Raw genomic sequence first — 25,970 nt, forward strand, 5'->3', positions numbered from 1 at the left:
AGAAACAGGGGAATGTATAATAAGGGACAAAGATATGGCTGAGCAATTGAATACATACTTTGGTTCTGTCTTCACAAATGAGGACACAAATCAGATACCAGAAATGTTGGAGAATAAAAGGTTTAGCGAGAGGGAAGAACTGAGGGAGATCAATATTAGTAGAGAAATGTTGCTGGGAAAATTGATGGGATTGAAGGCGGATAAATCCCTAACGCCTGATAATCTGCATCCCAGAGTGCTGAAGGAGGTGGCTCTGGAAATAGTGGATGCATTGGTGGTCATCTGGGATTCTATAGAGTTTGGAACAATCCCTGCAGATTGGAGGGTAGCTAATGTCACTCCAATATTCAAAAAGAGAGGTAGAGAGACAACAGGGAATTATAGACCAGTAAGCCTAACTTCGGTAGTGGGGGAAATTCTTGAATCCATTATCAAGGACTTTATAGCGGAACATTTAGAAAGCAGTGGCAGGATCACTCAGAGTCAGCATGGATTTATGAAGGGGAAATCATGCTTGACCAATCTGTTAGAATTCTTTGATGATGTAACTAGCACAGTTGACAAGGGGGAGCCAGTCGATGTGGTATATTTGTGCTTTCAGAAGGCGTTTGACAAAGTCCCGCATAAGAGATTATTGTGCAAGATTAAAGCGCATGGGATTGGGGGAAGTGTATTGAGGTGGATAGAAAACTGGTTGGCAGAGAGGAAACAAAGAGTAGGAATTAATAGGTCCTTTTCAAATTGGCAGGCAATAACCAGTGGGGTGCCACAGGGTTCGGTGCTGGGACCCCAGCTATTCACAATATATATTAATGATTTGGATGAGGAAACAAAATGTAACATCTCAAAGTTTGCAAATGATACCAAGTTGGGTGGGAGGGTGAACTGTGACGAGGATGCAGAGATCCTACAGCATGATCTGAACAGGTTGGGCGAGTGGGCAAATCAATGGTAGATGCAGTATAATTTGGATAAGTGTGAGGTTATTCACTTTGGAAGCAAAAACAGGAATGCAGATTGCTACCTGAACGGTTATAAATTGGGAGAGGGGAATGTGCAGTGAGACCTGGGTGTCCTTGTGCACCAGTCACTGAAGGTAAGCATGTAGGTGCAGCAGGCGGTAAAGAAGGCTAATGGAATGTTAGACTTTTTTGGGAGAGGTTTCGAGTACAGGAGCAGGGATGTGCTGTTGCAATTATACAGTCATGATGTGGAGATGCCGGCGTTGGACTGGGGTGAGCACAGTAAGAAATCTTACAACACCAGGTTAAAGTCCAACAGGTTTGTTTCAAACACTAGCTTTCAGAGCACTGCTCCTTCCTCAGGTGAATCTTCATCCAGCACTGATCCTTGCAGTACCCACTAGTCACTGCCTGCCCTCTGGAAAAAGACCCGTTTATTCCTATTCTTTGTTTCCTGTCTGCCCATCAGTTTTCTATGCATCTCAAAACGCTAGCCCAAATTCTATACGCTTTAATTTTGCACACTAATCTTTTGTGTGCAATTTTGGCAAAAGCCTTCTGAAAGTCCAAATAAACCACATCCACTGGCTCCCCCTCATCACTTCCACTCGTTATACCCTCAAATAATTTGGGTAAATTTGCCAAGCATGATTTCCCTTTCATACATCCATGCTGATCCTGCCACTATTTTCCAAGTATTCTACTATAAAAGACTTGATAATGGATTCTAGAATTTCCCCACTTCCGACATCAGGCTTCTTGGTCTATCACTCCCTGTTTTCTCTCTACCTCCCTTTTTAAATAATAGAGTTACATTAGCTACACTCCAATCTGTAGGACCTATTCCAGAGTCTGTAGAATCTATTGCTTTGATTCCGGGAATTGCAACCAAAACGAGAGGGCTCGAATCTAAAAGAAAGATTTTTAGATTGATCTAATGTCAAATGTTGCATGGGCTCTTTGTGCAGAAAGCATCAAAGACATTAAGGCAAACTGCATACTGGCTTCACAGTCACTCAGATGACTGCCCCAATGCCAGCTCCTCTGCTACAACAGATGTACAATTTCCCGAACTACATTGTGCCTGAAGTGTGCATCAAAACTTGGCTTTGAGACAGATTTGAGAAGGCAGTCCCCAATGTGGATAAGTTGAAAGCACTTCCAAGTTGCGGTGTTATGATGTATTCTTTGCTTGGGAACCACAGTTAAAAACTCAGTCATAATTGGGAGAAAGCAGTTCATCCTAAAGTTTAACCTGTAGGATTGTTAGTGTATTGTAAATGCTTATTTGAACCAAAAGTCAGTCTCGAAATTTAAACACTTGAAAATACACAAAGGGATGCATAAAAATAGGTCAATTTAAGATTGATTCAGAGTTGTATGAATAGTTGTACTTTAATTAAATAATTTAAAAGATGTTCTGGATTAAAGACAACAAAAATTAAAGCTAACGATTCAGATCTAGTCCAATCTTTCCCCTCTGGAGGAAAATGATTGCATGATTGGACTAGTCGTGCAGATAAAGCAGATGTACCCAGGGTATGTTTGAAATATTATGGCAAAATGCTGGATCCAGTCCTAACAGGAGCTGAATGGAGCCTGGAGCAGAGTTTTCATTAGTGAGGAATGCTGGAGTTGCATATGGAATGAGGCTGCTGTTAAAATTTCATCCAAGCTCTTTACTAGACCCCCATCCCCAGCATCTTTGTTGTCTCTGCCGTAGTTTCAATGTTGACACATCTGCAAGGGCTGAACATTATTTGTATGCAAGATTAAGGCTTTCATTTCCATCAACAAAGAGCAAAGCATTGGCCTTTTATTGCTGCCATCTTGTCAAAGGCAAAATTAAGTGAGTTTTCATAATAACGTGGAAAAAGCTGGCAATGCTTCTATTGACAGGAGTCTCTCCTTTGATCATTTTCAGGTCACTTTTGATCTAGAAATGTCAACATTGGTTGGTTGTGCTTCACTCATTTCTAAATAAATGGGATTTAAGGAAGGAGTTTCTAGCAAAGTATATTTAATTAAACCTCCTTGCTACTTTAAAAGGAATATTCAATGAAAGATTACTTCTGTCATGACAGAAATATAACATTGTTCAGAGTAAATCACCCCTGCAGGAGAGAAGCAGTGAGAGGATTTGACAGTGTTATATACACCAACTTTGTTTAATGAGCTGATGTCCCAAGTTTGTTACAGTATTTCCTTGCAGTTTGAAGCTTCCAAGCAGCTTGTCAGTTTCACTGAAGGCATATCAGGTTCCAATTTAATGTGCATTTACTTTTGCTGTTAAACACTAAGTTTGGTGCCAGCACCATGCTGATATCGGTGTGTATTTCCACCAAATTTGCAGTGAAATCCTGTTGAATTCAAAAGTCTGAAGATCCACAGTAGTCCGTTGAGTATTTTTAGGCAGCTGGCTTGGAGAGGTAGCGCTGGGTTAATGCGCACTGATGCTGAAAGTTTGGTAAGAAACCGATGTGTCCCTGCTGGATGCAAACATAATATTGCCTGTATGAATGCAGCAGAGTTGGCGTTTTCAAATTAAATATGTTCTTTCATTTTCTGCCAGTCTTTGAGTTGATTGCTGGAGTTAATTCCAAAGGCACCGAAAGCCCTTGACTAATTCGCCTAAGTGGCTGCTCTTTATAAATTAGCTGAAAAGGTGAATATGGACCATCTGGCTGGCAAGCATCCTATCTTTATCCAGTATTCATGTGCACACTGCCAACTTGTGGGGGAGAGAAGTGTGATGTGATGGAGGTGAAAGAAGGCTGTCTTGATGATGGAGACTATATCGGGTTGGAAGCTCACCTTAGGATCAAAGTTGCGAACAGTCTGGCTTCGCCTCGGGCAGTGGCCGGGGAGAGGAATGGCATCAGCAGTTATGGAATGCAGTTTGTGACAGAGGCAGTGATTTGGTCTCCCTCATGTTTAGTTGGAGGCAATTTGTGTTCATCCAGGACAGCATGTCAGCTCAGCCAGGTGACGAATTGGGGCAGTTGGGGGATGAAGGGAGTTGATGGTGCTGAGGTAGGGCTAGAATCCGACCCACAACAATGAACCTTAGCCACTGTTTCAAGTGGCCCAGCAGGACACATGGTTGTATAAAATAGCCCTGGCAATCATGGTGGGGTAAAATGGTCCTTGCCCTTACTTGGGATCCTGAAGCCCCTCAAAGTGTTACTTCAACCATTCCAGCTTAAATTAGTTTGTTTCAACATAGATTGAGGATCAAACTATAGTGAACCTAAAAACATTAATTTGCTCATTTAAATTTAAGCAATTTGTGGCTAAAAATAGTTTCAACCATCATTAGATCTGTTATCGATTACATCAATGGAAATGATGCCCTTTAACCCGAAATAAAGACTTGGTGCATGTACATGTATCACAGGACAAGAATGAATACAATTAAAGGGAAGGTTTTTAGAAGTGTGGGGAATAAGACTAATTTGTATTATGAGGAAGGGTTAATTAGTAATCTTATTGCAAAAGATCCACTGGGAAATAACGATCTTAATACAATTTAATTCTATATTATGTTTGAGAGCGACATGTGCCAATCTCAAGCAAAAATCGTAAACTTAAACCGAGCCAACTAGACAAGAATGAGGGGAGAGCTGATTGTTTGGGTAAGCAGGTTAAAATGTATGGGAATAAATAAATGGTGGGATACATTTGAAGAAACAATTCCACAAAAATACAAAATAAATTGCAGCAAGAAAGATCCATCTGTGGCTTGCCAAGGAAGTTAAAGATAGTATTCGATTAAGAGAAGAGGCTTATAATGTTGTAAAGAATTGTAGTAAGTCTGAAGATTGGGAGTGTTTTAGAAACCAGTAAAGGGTCAACAAAATTGATAAAAAGGGAAAACAGAATATGAGAATAAACTAGCCACACCTGGAATAGTGTGCAGTTTTGTTTATAATTTTTAACGTAGGGTGTACCTGCACTGGAGGCAGTACAGTGAAAGTTCATAGATTCACCCGAAGGTTTCGGGGACGATGGAATTGTTCTATGATGTGGGGCTGAGTACATTAGATCTGCATTCTCTGCAGTTTAAATGAATGAGAGGTGACCTGATGAAGCATGCAAGATTGTGAAGGGGCTTGGCAGGGTCGACACTGAGAGGTACTTCCACAGACTGGGCATTCTAGAACACGGAGGCACAGTCTCAGGGTAACCGGCCAGTCACTTAAGTCTGAGATGAGGAGATATTTCTTCATTCAAAGAATTGTGAATCTTTGGAATTCTCAAACCAAGAGGGCTGCGGATGTTCCATCATTGACCATATTTAAGGCTGGGCGAGGCAGATTTTTGGATCTTCCGGGAGTAAAGGGATATGGGGAGTGACAGGTAAGTGGAATTGGAGCCGAAGAACACTATTGATCTTATTGATTGGTGGAGTAGGCTCAATGGGCCATATTGTCCACTGCTTCTATTTCTTGCATTCTTATGTAGTCATATTCTTGGAACTTACCCGTCTCTTTTTTTAAAAAAAAATGTTTCTTTTAAGAATTTTTCAATAACAATATTTTCTACCTTACAAACAAACCCCCCCGCCGTAACAAAAAAAAATAAAAAAGAACTCGCGTGGCAAGACATGAACATGGCAAATAAATAAGATACAAAACTTTGTACAGTGGATTCTTCCCGTACATGTCAGTTTCCGGATCCTACCATGTGTTTTCTTGTTCAAATGCCCCACAGAAACCCCCCCCCCCCCCCCCCCCCCTCAACACAACCGCTGTTCCCCCCCCGGGTTGCTGCTGCTGCTGTCCGACCTTACGCGAGATGGTCTAGGAACGGTTGCCACCGCCTGTAGAACCCCTGCGCAGACCCTCTCAAGGCAAACTTTATCCTCTCCAACTTGATAAACCCTGCCATATCATTTATCCAGGCCTCCACGCTGGGGGGCTTCGCCTCCTTCCACATTAGCAAGATCCTTCGCCGGGCTACTAGGGACGCAAAGGCCAGAATGCCGGCCTCTTTCGCCCCCTGCACTCCCGGCTCGTCCACTACTCCAAATAGTGCTAGACCCAGCTTGGCTTGACCCGGACTTTCACCACCTTAGATACTGTTCCCGCAACTCCCCTCCAGAACCCCTCCAGTGCCGGGCATGACCAAAACATATGGACATGGTTCGCCGGACTTCCTGAGCACCTCCCACATCTGTCCTCCATCCCAAAGAACCTACTCAGCCTCGCCCCCGTCATATGTGCTCTATGAACCACCTTAAATTGTATCAGGCTAAGCCTGGCACACGAGAAAGAGGAATTAACCCTACTTAGGGCATCAGCCCATAACCCCTCCTCAATCTCCTCCCCCAACTCCTCCTCCCATTTACCCTTCAGCTCCTCTACCAAAGCCTCCCCCTCTTCTTTCATCTCCTGGTATATCGCTGACACCTTGCCCTCTCCGACCCATACGCCCGAAATCACCCTATCTTGAATCCCCTGTGCCGGGAGTAGCGGAAATTCCCTCACCTGCCGCCTCACAAACGCCCTCACTTGCATATACCTGAAAGCGTTTCCCGGGGGTAGCCCAAACTTCTCCAGCGCCCCTAAGCTCGCAAACGTCCCGTCAATGAACAGGTCCCCCATTCTTCTAATCACTGCCCGATGCCAGCTCTAAAACCCCCCCGTCCATCCTTCCTGGGACAAACCGATGGTTGTCTCTGATTGGGGACCACACCGAGGCTCCCGTCGCACCCCTGTGTCGTCTCCACTGCCCCCAGATCTTTAGCGTTGCCGCCACCACCGGGCTCGTGGTGCACTTTGTTGGCGAGATCGACAGCGGTGCCGTCACCAGCGCCCCCAGGCTCGTTCCTTTGCAGGACGCCATCTCCAACCTCTTCCACGCCGCCCCCTCTCCCTCCATCACCCACTTACGGATCATTGCCACGTTGGCTGCCCAGTAGTTACCCTCCAAATTCAGCAACACCAACCCTCCTCTGTCTCTGCTACGCTCCAAGAACCCCCTCCTTACCCTCGGGGTCTTGCTTGCCCCCACAAATCCCGTAATGCTCCTGCTTACCCTCTTAAAAAAGGCCTTAGTGATCACAATTGGGAGGCATTGGAATACAAAAAGAAATCTCGGGAGGACCACCATTTTAACCGACTGTACCCTACCCGCCAGCGGGAGTGGCAACATGTCCCACCTTTTAAAATCCTCCTCCATCTGTTCCACCAACCGTGACAAATTATGTTTGTGCAGTGCTCCCCAGCTCCTAGCTACCTGAATCCCCAAGTATCGAAAGCTCCTTTCCGCCCTCCTCAACGGCAGATCGTCTATCCCTCTTCCCTGGTCCCCCGGATGGATCACAAAGAGCTCACTCTTTCCCACATTGAGCTTATAGCCCGAAAAGTCTCAACTCCCGTAGGATCTGCATGACCTCAACCAACCCCTCCACTGGATCCGTCACATACAGCAACAGGTCGTCTGGGTACAGCGACACTCGATGTTCCTCTCCCCCTCGAACCACCCCCTTCTATTTCCCCGACTCCCTTAACGCCATGGCCAGAGATTCAATTGCTAATGCAAACAGCAGAGAGGACAGGGGGCACCCCTGCCTCGTCCCTCGATACAGCCAGAAATACTCCGACCTCCGCCGGTTCGCGACCACACTCGCCACCGGGGCTTTATACAGGAGCTTAACCCAACTGATAAACCCTCCCCCGAACCCAAACCTCCTCAACACTTCCCAGAGATACTCCCACTCTACCCGATCGAAGGCCTTCTCCGCGTCCATGGCTGTCACTATCTCTGCTTCTCCCTCCACCGATGGCATCATTATCACATTTAGGAGCCTTCGCACATTAGTATTTAACTGCCTACCCTTTACGAATCCCGTCTGGTCCTCATGGATCACCCCCGATACACAGTCCTCAATCCTCATGGCCAACATTTTTGCCAGCAACTTAGCGTCTACATTAAGGAGCGAGATCGGTCTATACGACCCACATTGCAGTGGGTCCTTATCCCGCTTCAAGATCAAAGAGATCGTCGCCTCCGACATTGTCGGGGGCAGGGTCCCCCCCTCCCTTGATTCATTGAAGGTCCTTACCAGCAACGGGGCTAACAGGTCTACATATTTCCTGTAGAACTCCACCGGGAACCCATCCGGCCCTGGGGCCTTCCCTGCCTGCATGCTCCCCAGTCCTTTAACCAGCTCCTCCACCCCGACCGGCGCCCCCAAACCAGCCACCTCCTGCACCTCCACCCTCGGGAACCTCAACTGATCCAAGAATCGCCGCATCCCCTCTTTTCCCCCTGGGGGCTGTGACCTATACAGTTCCTCATAAAAGGCCTTAAAAGCCTCATTCACTTTCCCTGCCCTCCGCACCGTAGTTCCCCTGCCATCTTGGACTCCACCTATTTCCCTCGCTGCCATCCTCTTATGGAGCTGGTGTGCCAGCATCCGGCTCGCCTTCTCCCCATATTCGTATATCGCCCCCTGTGCCTTCCTCCAGTGTGGTCAACAGGTCGAACTCCGTCTGGAGTCTTCGTCTCTCCCTGAGCAGTCCCTCAACCCGTCTCTTTTTTAGCTGCTCCTTCTCATCACAACACTAATCATGGTTGTTTTGATGGCAGAAGATAAGCGAACAAATCTCTTGCCTACAGAACTGCCAATGGCTTGTGCTGAAGCAAACTAGACTGTTAAATAAATCAATACATGAAGGAATGGACATTTTCCCCCTTTCTGCTCATTATTAGGTCCTCATATTAATTGTGTTTGGCCAATCTCAACCCAGGTCCCAGTGGCACAAACATGCCTATGAAACATGCTCATATATTGTTGTAATATTCAGAAAGCAAAAACGTCACTGAGCTAGCAATTTAAAAAGACTGAATGACAAATTATTGAAAGATATGGGGGAAGGGGAGGGCAATTCTCTGGGTCTGCTAGCAAGTGGTGGGATTTGCGATGGCTCAATGAATGAAATGAAATGAAAATCGCTTATTGTCACAAGTAGGCTTCAAATGAAGTTACTGTGAAAAGCCCCTAGTCGCCACATTCCGGCGCCAGTTCGGGGAGGCTGATACAGGAATTGAACCGTGCTGCTGGCCTGCCTTGGTCTGCTTTCAAAGCCAGCGATTTAGCCCTGTGCTAAACAGGGTGTCAGGCAAAAAACAGCTTGCATGCCAGGCGTCAAACCCGTCGCGGGTCTCCCGGCCCGTCCCGCCAGACCCAACGGGATCCCGCCCAGACCCATTGGGAAAATGGAAACAACTCAATAAACCTACTTTCAAAATAATTATCGGGCAGGATGCCCAGTTTACCTGCTTCCTGAGATGCTCCAGCACCCCCAGCCGTCAGTCCTACAGGCGTGAATTGGTGCGAGTCCTGAAAAACGGAGACCTGGCGGATTGCACTCTGAGGGTTGTCATGGGGGTGAGTACCCTCCCTACAGTGGTCTCTAAGGTGCCAATGAGGGGGGCCTTCATGGGAGGTGGTGGTTAGGAGAGCATGGGCTGGGCTGTTAGGACCAGTTTGGGGGTCTTCCTATGGGATGGAGGTTGTTTGACTGGTCTTCCCATCTGCATAATTTAAACCCTTTAAACTGTCAGCATGTCACGATGAAAGGTCTCTGAGAATAAAGCTTTCTAGTCTCTTTGTGGGAAAATATTCAAACAAAGAGATAGCTTCTTTAAAACAACTGTGGTTAGAAAGAACAACTGCTAAAAAGAGGAAGCACTTCAGATTAATGGACCCCTGTAGAGCTAAATAAATAAAAAGTGCCTTCCTTTGAAACTGTTTGGACCTGTCAATCAAGAGGCGTTTAGATGTAATGGTCCATGAAATTGAATGTAAACAATGCAGTTCAAAGCTTTTAGGCATCTTAGCATGCATACAGGCTTGAAACAGATAAAGGGCAATGAAATTGACTGTGAAATAAACACTTCAAAGGTTTTCACTACTTTAAAGAAAAGACCTTTACCACCAACTCACATATTTTCATTTTATCATGATGGGAGACAGTTTAAAGGTTTTAAGGCTGCTGATGTAAGCCTTTCAATTTATTTGCAGAGATCTTTCATTTGACATATTGACAGGCAGTTTAAGGGTTTTAAAGTATGCAGATGGGAAGACCAGCCAAACGACACCCTCCCAAGAAAGACTCCCTACCTGAACCCCTCCAGCCCACCCCAAGCCCCCCCAGCCCTCACCTCTCCTGAAGAATCCCCCCACCTTGGAGGCAAGTGTTGGGGGGGTACTCACCCCTTACCCCACCGAGTGCATGGTGCCAGGTTGGCACTGCCGAGGTGTGGGGGCCTGAAGGAGGGACTGAGGTGGGCCCTTGCTAGCAATTGGGGGCGACCTTGCTGGGTCTGCAACACTATTCTGAGATCAGGGCACCCTTTTTAAGAGATCTGTCAGCGGGTTTAGGCAGCCCCTCTCTGAACATAAGAACTAGGAGTCAGAGTAGGCAATTCAGCCCCTCGAGCCCTCCCCGCAATGTAAGACGATCATGGCTGATCTCCTCTCGGCTTCAACTCCACTTTCCTGCCCTTTCTCCATAACCCTTCAACCCATTACTAATTTAAAATCTGTCTAACTCCTCCTTACATTTTCTCAAAATCCCGGCATCCACCACACTCTGGGGTAATGCCATCGGACATCATGTCCGCATCGCTCCTTGTGCCAACGGGAATCACTCCGGTGTTCCCGCTGATGGGAGCACTAATTAGCTAACGGGAGAATCACATACATGGTTTCGAGATTTTCTTAATCCATATTTTCTAACGGCTATAATTGTTGGGATGTTCAAGATGGCAGCAAAGATTGTCTAGAAATATAAAAGTTATTTTGCATAAAGACATGGGGTGCGATTAAATGGAAATGTTTCTACATGCGGCAGTGAGCGGTAAATGCCGCGAGCTCCCCAACGCTCGCCATCACTGCGATAAAACGTTAATTGGTCCACATAACGAGGCCGCACGGGCTTTACGCTGCAAATCATGGTTCACAGGCTGATTCACCTGGGACCGCACTCACCAGTCTGTCCGCTAACAAGATGAGCAGCACTTAAACTGCTCTTGCACAGCAAAACCCATTCTGCTTGCTGCCAGGGAGACCAGGCCCATGCTTCGGTGACACCGACTTGGGACGACTGTTAGACGAGGTGGAGGCCAGAATGGATATACCCTGTTTCCCCCGGGGATCCAGGAGGGTCAGCCAAAGGACAGCCACCGCCGCCTAGGAGGATGGGGTAACGGCCGTAAGCTCGGGGAGCGTGAGCAGGACGGCCGGCATCCAGTGACATAAGAAGGACAATGATCGAGTGGCCCACAACCGGCGGGACAAGGCCCAGATAGGTGACAGGGTGCCGGACATCAGGGTCCTCTTCCCCCTATGAGGAACGGGCCATGGGGGTCGCAGGGTGGCCAAGGACCGAGTGGTGAGGACGTTGGCGCGCGGCACATAGGTGAGTGTCCACAGACTGCCACCCATATGACCTGTCAAACGGGAACTGTTATTGTCAGACTGACTGACCCATCACTCCCACTGACCACATGTCCATTCTCCCGTAATTTGGGATGCCACCGTAATAGCCGTGGCGCAGCAATCATCCACCCTCAACCAGCGCAGTGACACTCCCCTCGGTGTGCAAAAGTAGTGGACAGGCTTCTGGGGCACAATCTGGTGCGCGCCATGCACCTGCTGATGGACATCAGGTGGAGGCAGGAACGCCCAGGCGAGACCGCAGTCGGAGCTCTGCTGGATCCCAGGACCCATGATCCTCTGGACAGGTTTACCCAGAGCTGATGCAGACGCTAGGGTGTGGCCGTGATATTCCGAGGTTGATGTCAGGACCCTCCAGCAGGTCCATAGCTGATTTGAGGAGCCCCACAGACTATGGGCACAGAAGATGGCACTGGCAACGCGTGGCACCGAGGCCAACACTGCTAGGGTGGCGACCACAGTGGAGAGCCTGGGGCACGACGTCAGCAGCCTGAGTGGCGGTGTCCAAGGCGTGGCTCAGTCTGTGACGGCCAAGGCTGAGCATCTTGACAGTGTTTCCCAGTCGCTGGTGGACCTTGATGAGGCACTGCGGTGCATGTCCCTAATCCAGGTGGGCATAGCCAAGGCTCTGCAAAGCATGTACCACTTTCAGGTGGGCATGACCGAGGCGCTGTGGAGCATATCCCAGTCGCTAATGGATGTGTCCCAATCACTGAGGGGCATCGTCGAGGGCGTCGACAACATGCTGCAGACATTGGGGAGCCACCAGGGCTGGCAAGGTTAGCTGAGCTCGATTCAGCTGCCCCTCCATCCCGAGATGCACACCAGGGCCCTATGGGCACAGCCCGGAAGGAGTGGGCACTCGGTGCCAATCTGGAGCCATCTTATGGACTGGCGGCGGCGGCCATAGCTCCCCTGAGTTCCACGCCCCTGACCACAGCACGTCTCACAGTGAGCACCGGGTACAGTGCGGCACGGCAGGGCATGTGCCACCGGCAAGGTCGCCGGGGCCTCTGGTCCCAGGGTGCCCAGAGGATGTCCGCCAGGTGTAGACACCAGACTGCCCCCACCTCTGATGCGCATCCTGGGGAAACACAGACGCGGTAGTAGAGCACAGAAGGCTAAGTACGTTGAGGATAACTGAGAAGGCACTGGGGGTTGGGGGGGGTAGAGGTATGGGGTGGGAGGGGGTAAGTGAGGAGTAAGTCGGGTGGGGGGAAAGGGTGTTGGGGGAAAAGGTGGAGATGGTCTGAGAAGGGTGGGGTGAGTGGGGCGGCACCATTGGGAGCGTGGGGCAGTTGGGGACACTTTTGTTCACCATTAAAGTCTATTGGCCTTGATCAGTATGACGCATCTGGCAATCTGTTCAACAATGTTGGTCCAATCCCATGCCCCATCTCCCTGGTCATGGGGGTCCTGGGCTCCCCCCAACCCCCCACCGGCACACCATGTGCAGGTGATGGGCGTGAGCGAGTACTCAGCAGGCCGGAAGGGGTCAGGCTATGGCATTGAATGAGGAGATCGAGCCCTCCGCTCTCTGCGGGTTATCATTACCTCCTGCCCTCAACCGTGACCTGCTGACAGTGCCGACACAGTCCCATCACCCTGGAGTGATGTTTCACAGACCCTAGGAAGGTGGGAATGGGGGAGGGGGCGTGGGGGGAGGATGGTGAGGAGGGGTTTTGCAGAGGGATGGGGGAGGGTGTTGGGAAATAGGGAATGACGGACTTGGCCACATTCTATATGAAGCAGGTGACGATGGGCGCCTCCCTGGCCCTCCGGGCTTACTGGAAACTCATCACTCCCGCCTGTCATCCTTCCTGCGCCTGTCCTCCAGCCCTCCTGGTCCGGGCGCCTCCTCGTCCTCCTCCTCCTCAAGGTGGCCACATATTCCTCCCCCTCCACCTCCAGCACGTCGCCCCGCTGCTGTGTGAGATTGTGGAGGACATAGCAGACCACCACAAAACGAGCGACCCTCTGGGGACGCACTGCTGTGCACTACCAGAGTGGTCGCGGCATTGGAACTGCATTTTGAGGAGTTCGATGCACCGCTCAATGACAGTCCCTGTGGCCTCATTGTACCAGGTCTCCACATCGGTCACTGGCCTCTGTACTGGCATCATTACCAAGGTCCTCAGCGGGTACACCTTATTCCCCCAAGAGCCAACCGCCCATTCTGGGGTGGATCTTGAAGAGGCCGGGCTATCCAACTGCCCCTGGATGTAGCTGTTGTGCACACTCCCTGGGAAGCGTGCACACAATCTTCATGTGGTGGTCGCACACAAGCTGGATGTTCATGTTGATGTCGAGCAATCCCAGATGGCCCGGTGAGCTCAAGGCGACATGCGTTCCATCTTGGACCTGGGGAATAGCGGTGATGGCAGAGAATCCCGCTGCCCAGGCATCTTGTTGGGCTTGGTCCATGTCAAAGTGTATATATAGTTCTCTGCCCGGGCAAAGAGGGCATCCATGACTTCATGGATGTGCTTGTGAGATGCCACACAAGTCCCCGCTTGAGCCGTGGAATATTCCTGAGGAGCAGGGATTCAGGGCTGCAGTGACATGGCTGAACACCGGGAGTGGATATCCTCCTCCTCCACGTGGTGCCAAGTCCTAGTTGAGGCAAAACCTCCTGCGGCACACGCTGTCACCTGTTTGAAAAAATAGTGATGCCTGGACACCTTGGGCCATCGCGGGCCTCCACCTCTGGGTCCCTCCATGGCCAGGTCCTCAGGGTGTGGGGCGGGATCCTGCACATGGGCTGCCACCTCGAGTCTCTGTCGATGCTGCTGCCACCGCCTGCTCCAGTGTCTGTCCGCCTGGCCCGCCAGCAGCACCACTAGGGCAAGTTCCGCAGGGTCCAAGATATCGTCCATCCCGTACAATATCTGTAAGGAATTGGGAGAGGGTGTGAAACCCACAACCAGCGGTGTGTTCCACCCCGGGACCGTCCAGTCCCCGCATTGCTCCCGCAAGCCCCCCAACCTCCCATAGCCATGCAAATCCGAGCGCAGCGGGGGCCCCTGCTCACCGGACTCCAGACCATGTTCTTTTTTTTAAATTTGTTAACATTTTATTTGCAAGAACATCTCAATGGAAAGATTGACAGCACAGATTCCCTCATGACAATTTAAGCTGCTCAGTTGACATCACATGACAGTTCAGATGGAGTTCCACTGAATAATGTTGTCTCATTTCTTGAGCATTTGGTGCCAGACTAAAACAAATGGGGGAGCAAAGCCAGAGCCAAAGAATACTGCCATCATTGCCAACAGCCGCCACTTGTTCTCCACAGAAAATGGCAAGTTCTTTCCTGGTCTTCCTCATACAGCGACCTGCGGATCAAGGAAGTGCTGAAGTTACGGATTGTACCTGCGAACTACATGTCTTCCGATTGCAGCCACTCCAACTATCTTCCTCCTCCAGACCATGTTCTCCAGTCACCTGCACGTAACGTTACCTGGACCGGGCGCTGGTGTTCTTCTTGGTGCACTCACCCACCGTCTGGTCGCAGAGATGTCCCCGTTGCTGAGGCCCAGTCCCTGGTCATTCAGATGTTGCCTCCCGCAGCGTTCAGGCACAGTATCCAGGCAGCATGGTCTGACTGGGATGCTCGGCAATAATTCCCACATGCTACATGGCACGCTCACCCACAGGAAACCACTTGGGATGTGTGAAGTGCTCACTTAACTACGATTGCCAATTCATTATTAGCAGTAGCCTTTAGCCACGCGGCCAGAGGTCTCTGCGGTCAGTGAGAGTCATGGGTGGTCGGTGGGGCAGGCGGGCATGGCCTAGGGTTGCCCCCGGAACGGGACGACATGGTCCAGGAATTGGCATTGCAGACCTGCGGACGCTGAGGCACCCATCTCTGCCCCCCCCCCCCCCCCCCATCAGCCCAGCCCAGACCATGGGCGGCCACACCCCTGCCCCCGATAGTGCACTACACCGGCCCAGGATGAGACCCCAGGTGCTTCCCCACCACCCTCCCAGCAATGTGGCAGAAACCCAGTATCCCCGGGCTCTTTGTCTGTGAGCAAGGATGGCTACTCACCGCCTCGGGCCACTGCAGCAGCCCTTCCACCAGCCTCACGTTTTTCAATAGATGTACTAAACGGCGCTCATGTGACCACTTGCTGGGGGAGAGGTTAGGTAATGGGGGACCAGGGCGGCATGTGGCTCAGTGGTTAGCACTGGGACTGCGACGCTGAGGACCCGGGTTTGAATCCCGGCCCTGGGTCACTGTCCGTGTGGAGTTTGCGCATTCTCCCCATGTCTGCGTGGGTTTCAGCCCCACTACCCACTGGGGTGAACCAAATTGGCTGAAGACTGACACCTGTGTGCTGGTCAGGTGGATTGGCCATGCTAAATTGCCCCTTAATTGGAAATGAAAAATAATTGGCTACTCTAAATTTCAGGAAACAAAAAGATAATGGGGGACTGTTAGATAGAGAGTCGTTCCCGTTAATTGTATGGAGATTGGGTGATTTTTGATTTCTCGCCACGCTACGACGGGATCCTGCTCTTGCCAAAGGGAGTGGGCCAGTACGATCTCAAACAGATCGGCGCCTGGCGCAGTTCTCGATTCTGGTCTCGCCCCTCCCATGATTCAACAGCCTCGTCGGGCTCTAGCTTAAGCGCAACGCGGCCATTAAATCAAGTCCATGGAGTTCTAAAAGCTTCATCAGTTTTTTTTGATGGTGCACTATAATAAAAGTGATATGATAATAATAGAACAAATGGGTTTCTATTTACTCTGCGTGTTTCTGTTCCTTCTCTGAGCTTGTGCCAATCTTCTGCTGAAGTTATTGTAGAAGATTTAGAAAACAATTGGGAAATTCCACCTAAGTATGGAATTTATCAGAATCAAACCTTTGTGTTCCTGAGTAATTCAATTTTCATTCACTCTTGGGATAAATTAGATTTTCAAAGGGTTGGCAGTGCATTGCTTTCCAGAATTGTCTTCCTGAATATCTGCAAACCTGCTTACTCTTTCCCAACTTACAAAGCCTTCGCAAACTTTCTGACCCTAGGTATCTCCCCTAACTCATTTCCCAATTTCTGTTTGGCATTCAAGGCTGTTATTCTCCCAATCCACGACTAAGTGCTTTTGCCAGCGGGAAAACCAGAGCGATCCCCAGTGGCGCTAGGAGCAACCCCGCAACGTGCCATGCAATGGTACTTGGAGATTCTTTTTACCTGAATCAGATTTGCCATGCCATTCCATGGCACATCAGGGTCCATGCTGCAGCTAAGAGGGGCAGGATCTAATCTCTCTAACATGTCCCGCATCTTTGAGATCAGCACACCTTTTTTTAAAGGGTGTTCCAATATCATAAATCTTTTCCAGCCCCCACCCCTCCCCTGCCCGCTAGCAGTATAGACCCCCCCCCCCCCAACGCCACCATAATCACTGACAAGGCCCCCACCCCTCCACAGAACCCGCCTTCAGTCCCCCAAGGTCACCAATCATCATCCTCCTCATCGCCTACAACCCCCTCCCTGCTCCTCCCCCTCCAGACCACCCTTTAGGCCCCGCACCATGGTAGTCTCAACCTACCACCTTGCAGTCTGAGGGGCGGTAAGGGGGTAAATACCCAATAGATGCCAGTGTTGTAGCTGTACTGGTACAGCTTGGCTAGGGGCACGGCAATGCTGGAACATAATAAGCCTTCAGGACTACAGCCAGAATATTGTCAGGGCCCATAGCCTTTGCAGTGCCTTCAGCCGTTTCTTGATGTCATGTGGGGTGAACCAAATTGGCTGAAGACTGACACCTGTGATGCTGGAGGAGACCGAGATGGATCATCCACTCGGCACGTCTGGCTGAGGATTATTACGAGTGCTTCAGCCTTGTCTTTCGCACAGATATGCTGGGCTTCTCTGTCACTGAGGTTGGGTTTATTTGTGGAGCCTCCTCCTCCAGTGAGTTGTTTAATTGTCCACCACCACTCATGAATAGATGCAGCAGGGCTGCAGAGCTTAGACCTGATCCGTTGATTATGGGTGTGTGATCGCTTAGCTCTTATGTTGTTTGGCATGCAAGTAATCTTGTGTTGTAGCTTCACCAGGTTGGCACCTCATTTTTTCGTATGCCTGGCACTGCTCCTGACTTGTCCTCCTCCACTGTTCATTGAACCAGGGTTGATCTCCTGGCTTGGTTGTCATGGTAGAGTGAGGGATATACCAGACCATGAGGTTACAGATTGTGACGGAGTACAATTCTGCTGCTGCTGATGGCCAACAGTGCCTCATGGATGCCCAGTCTTGAGTTACTAGATCTGTTCTGAATCTGTCCCATTTAGCACGGTGCTGGTGCCACACAACCCAATGGAGGGTATCATTAATGTGAAGCCGGACTTTGTCTCTACAAGGACTGTGCGGTTGTCGTTCCTACTGATACTGTCATGGACAGATGCATCTGTGGCAGGCAGGTTGGTGAGGATGAGGCCTAGTTGTTTTTCCCTCTTGGTTCCCTCACCACCTTTTGCAGACCCAATCTCGCAGTTATGTCCTTAGGGCTCGGACAGTAGTAGTACTACCGAACCACTCTTGGTGACAGACATTGAAGTCCCCCACCCAGAGTGCATTCTGTGCCCTTGCCACCCTCAGTGCTTCCTCCAAGTGATGTTCAACATGGAGGAGTACTGATTCATCAGCTGACAGATTATTATTATTATTTTAAAATATTTTGGGGGCTTCTCAATATTGTATGCTTTCACCCTTATGCCTAACCGAAGTGGCTCTTCCTTTTTTTCTCATTAATTCGAACACTATGATTTTATTTCCTCTCAAAGTGCTGGCACAGGATTGTGACACCGGTCTCAATGCAGAGATTTCCTACTTCTCCCAGGGTGCGGAATTTGCCATTACCTCTCAGGGGCTCATCAGCCCTAAACAACAACTGGACTACGAGCGCCCCAACCACATGTACGAATTTGTTGTCGCAGCTGTAGACAAAGGCCACCCCCCTCGGACAGGAACAGCATCGGTGAGGATCAGGATGACTAACATCAACGATGAAGCCCCTGTGTTTTCACAGAACATGTAGGTGAAATTCTCTCTGTGCAATATTGCCACTGCAGGGAAAAGGAAAGCTAAGGGAGCGGGGGAGGGGGAAAACACCTCTGATACAAAATATACCCCATGGACACTGTTCATTTTTTATAAAAACGAAACAGCCGTTCTGAACTGACTTTCTCTTGTTCTCGACACAAACATTGTTGTGGTCCCCCTGGAATTTTGCAGTTGGGTTGTACAGAAGTCAATGGTTCTGACAGCCTGCAGTCTGAACTGGAGGCAATCGAGGAAACAAAATTGCACTGGCTCGGTACTCAAAGAACTGAGACTTTTCCTGCTTGAATTTGCTCTGAATCAGCCTTCCGTTCCAAAATGCTCATTCCTGCAAAAATATTTAGGTGGGGCACAAGCTTCCTATAACATACATCTTTGAAGTGGCTCTGAGTCTCCACGGGCCCCCAACATCAGTGGCTAAATTTATGGCATTTCCTGAGAATTTGTTAAATTTTTCAAAAAAAGTACCTACAGAGGATTGCTTTAGTCAGAAAGCGTGTTCTTGATGCTTCTCGTTCCCTTTAAATCATTCAAGAGGATTTTTCTTCCTTTTCATAGCCACTAATGTCAGAAACAGATGTTCCTCAATCAGTAACCTTTTGTCAATATAGCCAGGTGCAAGACATGCATTATAGTCACAGAAAGCAAAGTGCTATGTTTGGTAATGTTAACACACCGTTTTCCCAATGCTTTGTTTTCTTGGTGCAGAATATGGACTGGGTTTCACTTGCTGTAAACATATATTTGCACAGTTAATCAAGTTGGACCAATACTCCATATCTAAACCTACAGAATGTTTGGTTTAAGTGTTGAGGTGATGTTTGTTGGTGCGTTTACAACAGGAGGTAGAATTCCTTGTGTGCTTTCTAACTGAACTAATGGCATGGCTCAGTTGATACAGAATTCCTTCTGTGCTTTCAAACTGAACTAATGGCATGGCTCAGTTGATAGCATTCTCCTCACTGAGTTACAAGATTGTCAGTTTCAGTACCATCCTGGAGACCCTGAGCAGAAAATCGAGGCTAATACTTCAGTGCAATGCTGATGGAGTGTGGCACTATCGGAGGTGCTGCCTTTCAGATGAGAATATTAAACTGAAGCTCCGTCTCCTCTCTCAAGTGGATGGGAAGGTCCCTTCGCACCCTTCTGAAGAGGTAGCATAGTGGTTTGCACAGTTGCTTCACAGCTCCAGGGTCCCAGGTTCGAATCCCAACTTGGGTCACCGTCTGTGCGGAGTCTGCACGTTCTCCCCGAGTCTGTGTGGGTTTCCTCCGGTGGACTCCTGTTTCCTCCCACAGTCCAAAGATATGCAGATTAGGTGGATTGGCCATGCTAAATTGCCCTTAGTGTTAAAAAAGGTTGGGTGGGGTTGCGGGGAGGGTGGGGGTGTGGGCTTGGGTAGGGTGCTCTTTCCAAGGGCCGGTGCAGACTCGATGGGCTGAATGGCCTCCTTCTGCACTGTAAATTCTATGAAAATGTCACAGCCAATATTAATCCCTTATCCAATATCACTAAAAAACAGATTATCTATTCATTATCACATTGCTGTTTCTGAGAGCTTACTGTTGGCTGGCATGACTTCTGAAGTCATGAAAGTTTCTTTCCTATTCTTCCTTTCTTTCTTCACTCACGGAGCCTTTGAAATGTTTGGACCTATATGTCATGATATCCATATTAACATATCATGGTGCAATCACACACGCACACTGATGGACAGGTAGATGGACCAACCAACACACACATCACAGCCAATCACCAGTGAGGGCACACGCACTATAAAACAGGGAACACCACAGTTCCCGCTCATTCCACCAGGAGATAGCTCAGAGCACAGAGCTCCCAGCGTGCCACTCAGACATACACCATGTGCTGAGTGCCCCACAAAGATAGTGCTGGGGCTGGGTCCACAGGTTAGCTGGTAAAGTACGAACCACAGCCAGAAGTTAATAGTTATTATTGTATAGAATAATAAAACAGAGTTGTACCATCCACAACCGTGTTGGTTCGTTTGTGTATCGGAACACCCAACATGACACTATATTACTTCAACAGCTCCTTTGTGTCACAGTTTGTCCTGCGTTAATAGACTTTTCTTATTATTTACATCCAGATATAAGACATTTCTTTCAGAGGATGCAGGACCTAACAGCCTGGTTGCCACAGTTCATGCAAAGGATCCTGATGGTGACAGTGTTATCTACACAATCACGGGAGGCAATCAAGACAAAAATTTTGAGCTAGACAATCAGAAAGGTAAAACTATGCAAACATATTGGGCAAGATTCAGTCATAGGAGATAAAACAATGACAAATTTGGGGGGGGGGTGGTGATATTAGATTAAGAGTGATCGTGGTTAGCACTGCTGCCTCAAGACGCCGAGGACCTGGGTTCAATCCCAGCCCCGGGTCACTGTCCGTGTGGAGTTTGTACATTCTCCCTGTGTTTGCATGGGTTTCGCCCCCACAACCCAAATATGTGCAGGGTAGGTGGATTGGCCACGCTAAATTGCCCCATAATTAGAAAAAAATGAATTGGGTACTTTAAATTAAAAAAAAATTAAGGGTGGTCTAATGGAAGTATGTAAAAAGATTAAATGTAGGGTAAATAAAAAAAACTATATTCTTTGGTGTACGAGTCCAGAAAAAGGTGCATAGGGGCAGAAATGTAAATTTAGAGCTAGGCCATTCAGAATTGATGTCAAACAAAATTTCATCACACAATCTTTCTTCCCCAAAATAGGTCAATAAAAATTTTCAGTACTAAGATAGATTTTTTTTTTATAGGTGAGGGTATGAAAGGTTATGGAAACAAAGCAGGTAGGTGGAGTTAGGGTCAGGTCAGCCATGATGCAATTGAGTAGCAGAACAGGGTCAAAGGGCTGAATGGCCTATTGCTGTTCCAGTGCTTCTATGATTTTGTGAAACAAACTCTTGAGCACACATCTGACAGAAACTCTCCACAGTCCAAAATGGGGAAGTCACCTATTACTTGGAAGGTGCAAGTGTAGGTGGGGTAGGGGAACAAAGAGATCTCTCTGTGCATAAATCGCTAAAGGTTGCACCTCAGATTAGCAAGACCATTAAAAATACAAACCAAGTACTCACTTTTATTTCTAGAGGGTTAGAGTTGAAAGTAGGGAAGTTATGCTGAATCTGTATCAAACCTCAGTTCGATCACACTTAAGAGTTCTGGCTGCCATATTATGGAAAGAATATCGGACAAGATTTTCCAGTCTTTCCTGCTAATGGGATCTTCTAGTCCTGCCAAAGGCGATCCCCCCCCTCCCCACCCTGTGGTGGGTTCCCCGGCAGTGGGATAGACAAGTCACGGAAAATGCTGCAGACATCAGACCGGAAGCTAATAGTATGTGTACATTGAAGGGGAAGCTAGACAAACATTTCAGGGAGTGGGAATAAAAGATTATGATGATGGCTTTAGATTAGGAAAAATGGGTGGGGGTATGAGTGGAACTGATTGGCCTATTCCTCTGTCTATAACCTTTCTAACCCTATGTAAATTTCTATTCTGGGTCCTAAATGGCTGGGAGGGTGGCTGATTCCTGGGTTAGCAAGATTGTCGTATGAGGAGAGCTTGGGTCGACTGGGCCGGTATTCACTTTAATTTAGAATGAGAGGGGATCTCATTGAAACATAAAAGTCTGACAAACCTGGGCAGACTGGGTGCAGGGATGTGCTAGGGTGGTCTAGAACAAAGGGTCAAAGTCTCAGGATATGGGGTAGGCCATTTAGGACTGAGATGAGGAACCCATAGATTCCCTACACTGCAGTAGGAGGCCATTTAGCCCATTGGGTCTACACCAACCTTCCGAAGGAGAACACTACCTGGGCCCACTCCCCTGCCCTATTCCCGTAACCTTGCACATTGATCATGGCCAATCACCTAACCTGCACACCTTTGGAGTGTGGGAGGAAACTAGAGCACCCGGAGGAAACCCATGCAGACATGGGGAGAATGTGCAAAGTACACAGACTGCCACCCAAAGCCTGAATCAAACCCGTGACCGTGGCACTGTAAGGCAGCAGTGCTAACCACCGTGCCACCCAAACGTATTCACTCGAGGGTGGTGAACCTGTGGAATTCTCTACCACAGAAGGCTGTGGAGGCCAAATCATTAATGTACTTAAGAAGGAAATAGAAAGATTTCTAGCCTTTAAAGGCATGAAGAGATACGGGGAGAGCACGGGAATACGCCGTTGAGGTAGAGGATCACCATGAATTAATTGCAAGGCTTGGAGGGCCGAATGGCCGACTCATACTCCTAGTTTCAACGTTTCTATGGTGGAGGAGATCCACAAGAAGCTGGGCTGGAGAAGTGTAGAGCTAAAATACATGAGGCCCCGGAATCCCTTTCCATCACCTCTTTTATAAGAACTGTTACATATGAAAAAACGGCAGGATGGAAGGAGACAAGAGGCAGCTTGTTCACACTAACTGTTAATCTCAATGATTATTTTGTCCAATAACAGGTATTATCAAACTTCGTAGAAGCCCATTGCCAAAGCTACAAGGACCCCAGTATGTGCTGAACATCACAGCAACAGATGACAACACCTCAGGAGGGTCCACATCCCTCAGCAGCATTGCTCAAGTCATTGTGGGAATCAATGATGTGAATAACAACAAGCCAGTTTTTTCAGAGGTAAGAGCTTCCTCCAGAGTATAATCACGCAATGGGGAAAACAATTTAAATCAACTGACTAAGTTGGGGTTGGGGGTGGGGGGGGAAGGGATTTAAAATTACATGCAGTTTAATAACAATGACTGCATAAATAGATTTGTGGGCGGGGTCGCCATTAAAGTTCTTCAGATGGCCTTTCCACTGCATCTCGCCTTCTCCAACTTCTCTGCAATGTTATAGTGGGTTGGGCGAAGCTCAGGCTGGCCTCCACTCTTGACCTAATTGAGGTCCCTGAGTGGCCAATTATTATTTTTTTTTAATATATATATTTATTAAAGTTTTTTAACACAATTTTTCTCCCTTACAAACAATAACCCCACCCCGCCGTAACAAAAAAAAACGAGAAATTGCGCAGAGCAAGATATATACATGGCAAAATGATATATTTATACAGCTTTGTACACTGGCCCTCAGCCGTACGTGCCAAATTCCCCAACCCTTCATGTTATCTCTTGCTCATCCACCCTCCCAGGCAGTCCCCCTTTTCCCCGCCCCCTCTCCCCCCTCCCAGGACTAAGTGGCCAATTATTAACCACTTGAGCCTCAACTTTCAGGCTGGCAGGAGTTGTTCAGAGACCCCCGCTCTCCACTCCACTAACACCCTTACACCATGCTCCCCATCCCCCTCACACTGAGACCCCCCCTCCCATATGTACCTGGTGCTGCACTCCCAGCATTTAGACCATGGGGACTGGTTCTTCCAATGGAACTTCTGGTGTTGCAGAGAGGCAGGACCCTCCCCTGAATGAGGGGCGGAAGTTCCACCTCCAGTCAATTAACGCTTTTCGAAGTGTTATATGGTTGTCGGACTGCCAGTATTGGCGGCTACGTGTTCGTCACCGACTCGTCAGATGGTGGGATCGCAAACCCTGCCATCCAAAAAATCCTGGCCCACGTTACTCCTGGATCAGGAATCCTGCAAAATGGGAGAGATTTTGATAGCCTAAGCTAGCTCTGTTATTTAAAGTTTCAAAGAGGGTGTAATGATGCCAGTTTATAATTGAAAGTGGAAATCAGAGAGTGAGATTACCTTTGGTTCTAGTTAACACAGAGGGTCATGCATGGTAACAGGGCAATATTTAGGGAGCTGATCCACTACCTGCTCTCTTTCCCAGCTGGGGAACGTTACTTGTCACAATCCAAAAACTGGATAAAAATTCTTCTGAGCAACTGCACCTATTATATTTATTTGATATTTTATTCTTCTTTGGGGAGTGGTATAAGATCAATTTTAACTTGCAGTGCCCAATGAGACTGGGTCATATGGAATTATTTATCTTGCCTATGCCAGATTTTCACCAAGTGCTATTTTAACAGGCATGAGTTGGGCAGTGAATAAAACCCTTTGAAACAGCAGGTGAGGACCCCACTGGCAGGCAAAAATCATGGTCTAATGACACCAATAAAAATATTTTACTTTCTAGAAAGAAGTAAAGAATATTCTTACTTAAATTCAAAATAAGTCTTATGCTTAAAACGTAAATTTAAGAATAGCGTACCAAAGAGGAATACTCAGTGAGGAGAAACAAAATGGAAAGCAAACTGGACAGACAGGTAACAGGATCACCTGATGACCAGATCCTGTAATAACAATAGCAAAGTTCAATATTAAATGTGCATGTAGTTTTCTTAGTGGAAACATTTGACACAAAACAAATCACAAAATGAGCCATGGACTGAGTACAGAGATCAGATTTTTAATAAGACATGGATATGTCTTACAGTACACAGTAATGTGCACCTCTGTTGCTTGCCTGAATTACAATTTCAAAGCACATTCCCACCCAATTGCAGCCTGATCCCATTGAGATATGTGTTAGGCTCACTGTCACTGTTGCTATAACTGATTGAGAGGAAGATGTTAACAGCTCACTTTGAGGTAAGTGAAACATTAAAAAAAAAATACATCTTAATTTTTCTTTCAAATATATTCCAAAGAATGAGATCAAATGATCCCCTAATTAAGCAAACCAGCAACCCCATCATTTTGCTCCAAGCACCAAACTCGATGTGCCCAATCTGTTATTTCCCTTTAATCAAATTCCTTGCAGCTCAGTCATGTCAGAGCTAAAGTACAAAAGTGATATAGTTTTCTATGAAAGCTTCATGGATACTAAGAAAAGACTAGGTGGAAGATCAGCTGCGTTCCTGATTTTATTTCAGTGCCTAAAGTATAGTGAAGACGCCTGTGTGTTGGAAAACCAGCCCCCTGGAACATTTGTACTACAAGTCAAGGCCTACGATGCTGATCTTGGAGTGAATGGACAGGTGAAATATGGACTCATGATTCGAGAGGGAGTTACTCCAGGTTTTCACATTAATCCAGACACTGGTAAGTGTACTGCTCAGTAACATTGCAATAACAACACAATGGGTAATCTAAATTAAAAGTAAACCAAACTACCTAATCTTTGGCAAAGAGTCATCCAGACTCGAAATGTTACCTCTGTTCTCTCTCCACAGATTCTGTCAGCCCTGTTATGATTGTCCAGTGTTTTCTGCTTTTGTATCCAATCTAAACTAGAATTGCTTGAAGCTGTGATTAATTCAGCAGGACAAATCACTGTTCATTTGTTTAAAAACTTATGTATTTTGAAAAAATGGAGGCTTTTGAATTCTGAACATCTGGGAAAGTCATTAGTGAATGTCAAGAAATGCATTTATAAGATGTTTCTTCTGGCTAAATAGAAGCTGCAGTAACTTGTGGATTTCAGGTTTTCTATTTAATTTGTTAGTACTGTATCGGAAAAATGTAGGGCATGA

The 25,970-nt window shown here is 47.7% G+C and overlaps 1 protein-coding gene across 2 annotated transcripts in view; it reads left to right on the top strand.

Moving 5' to 3' along the window:
* Positions 1-25,970, top strand: part of LOC140385667 (neural-cadherin) — a 444,649-nt gene that overhangs the window by 271,637 nt on the left and 147,042 nt on the right. For both annotated transcript variants that reach the window (XM_072468059.1, XM_072468060.1), the window contains exons 6-9: positions 18,231-18,480; positions 20,618-20,760; positions 22,996-23,168; positions 25,371-25,539. In XM_072468059.1, coding sequence (XP_072324160.1) covers positions 18,231-18,480; positions 20,618-20,760; positions 22,996-23,168; positions 25,371-25,539 — 735 coding nt within the window. The remainder of the gene's footprint in view (positions 1-18,230; positions 18,481-20,617; positions 20,761-22,995; positions 23,169-25,370; positions 25,540-25,970) is intronic.

This window comes from Scyliorhinus torazame, chromosome 11 (genome assembly GCF_047496885.1).
Source record: "Scyliorhinus torazame isolate Kashiwa2021f chromosome 11, sScyTor2.1, whole genome shotgun sequence".
Taxonomy (NCBI): Eukaryota; Metazoa; Chordata; class Chondrichthyes; order Carcharhiniformes; family Scyliorhinidae; genus Scyliorhinus; species Scyliorhinus torazame.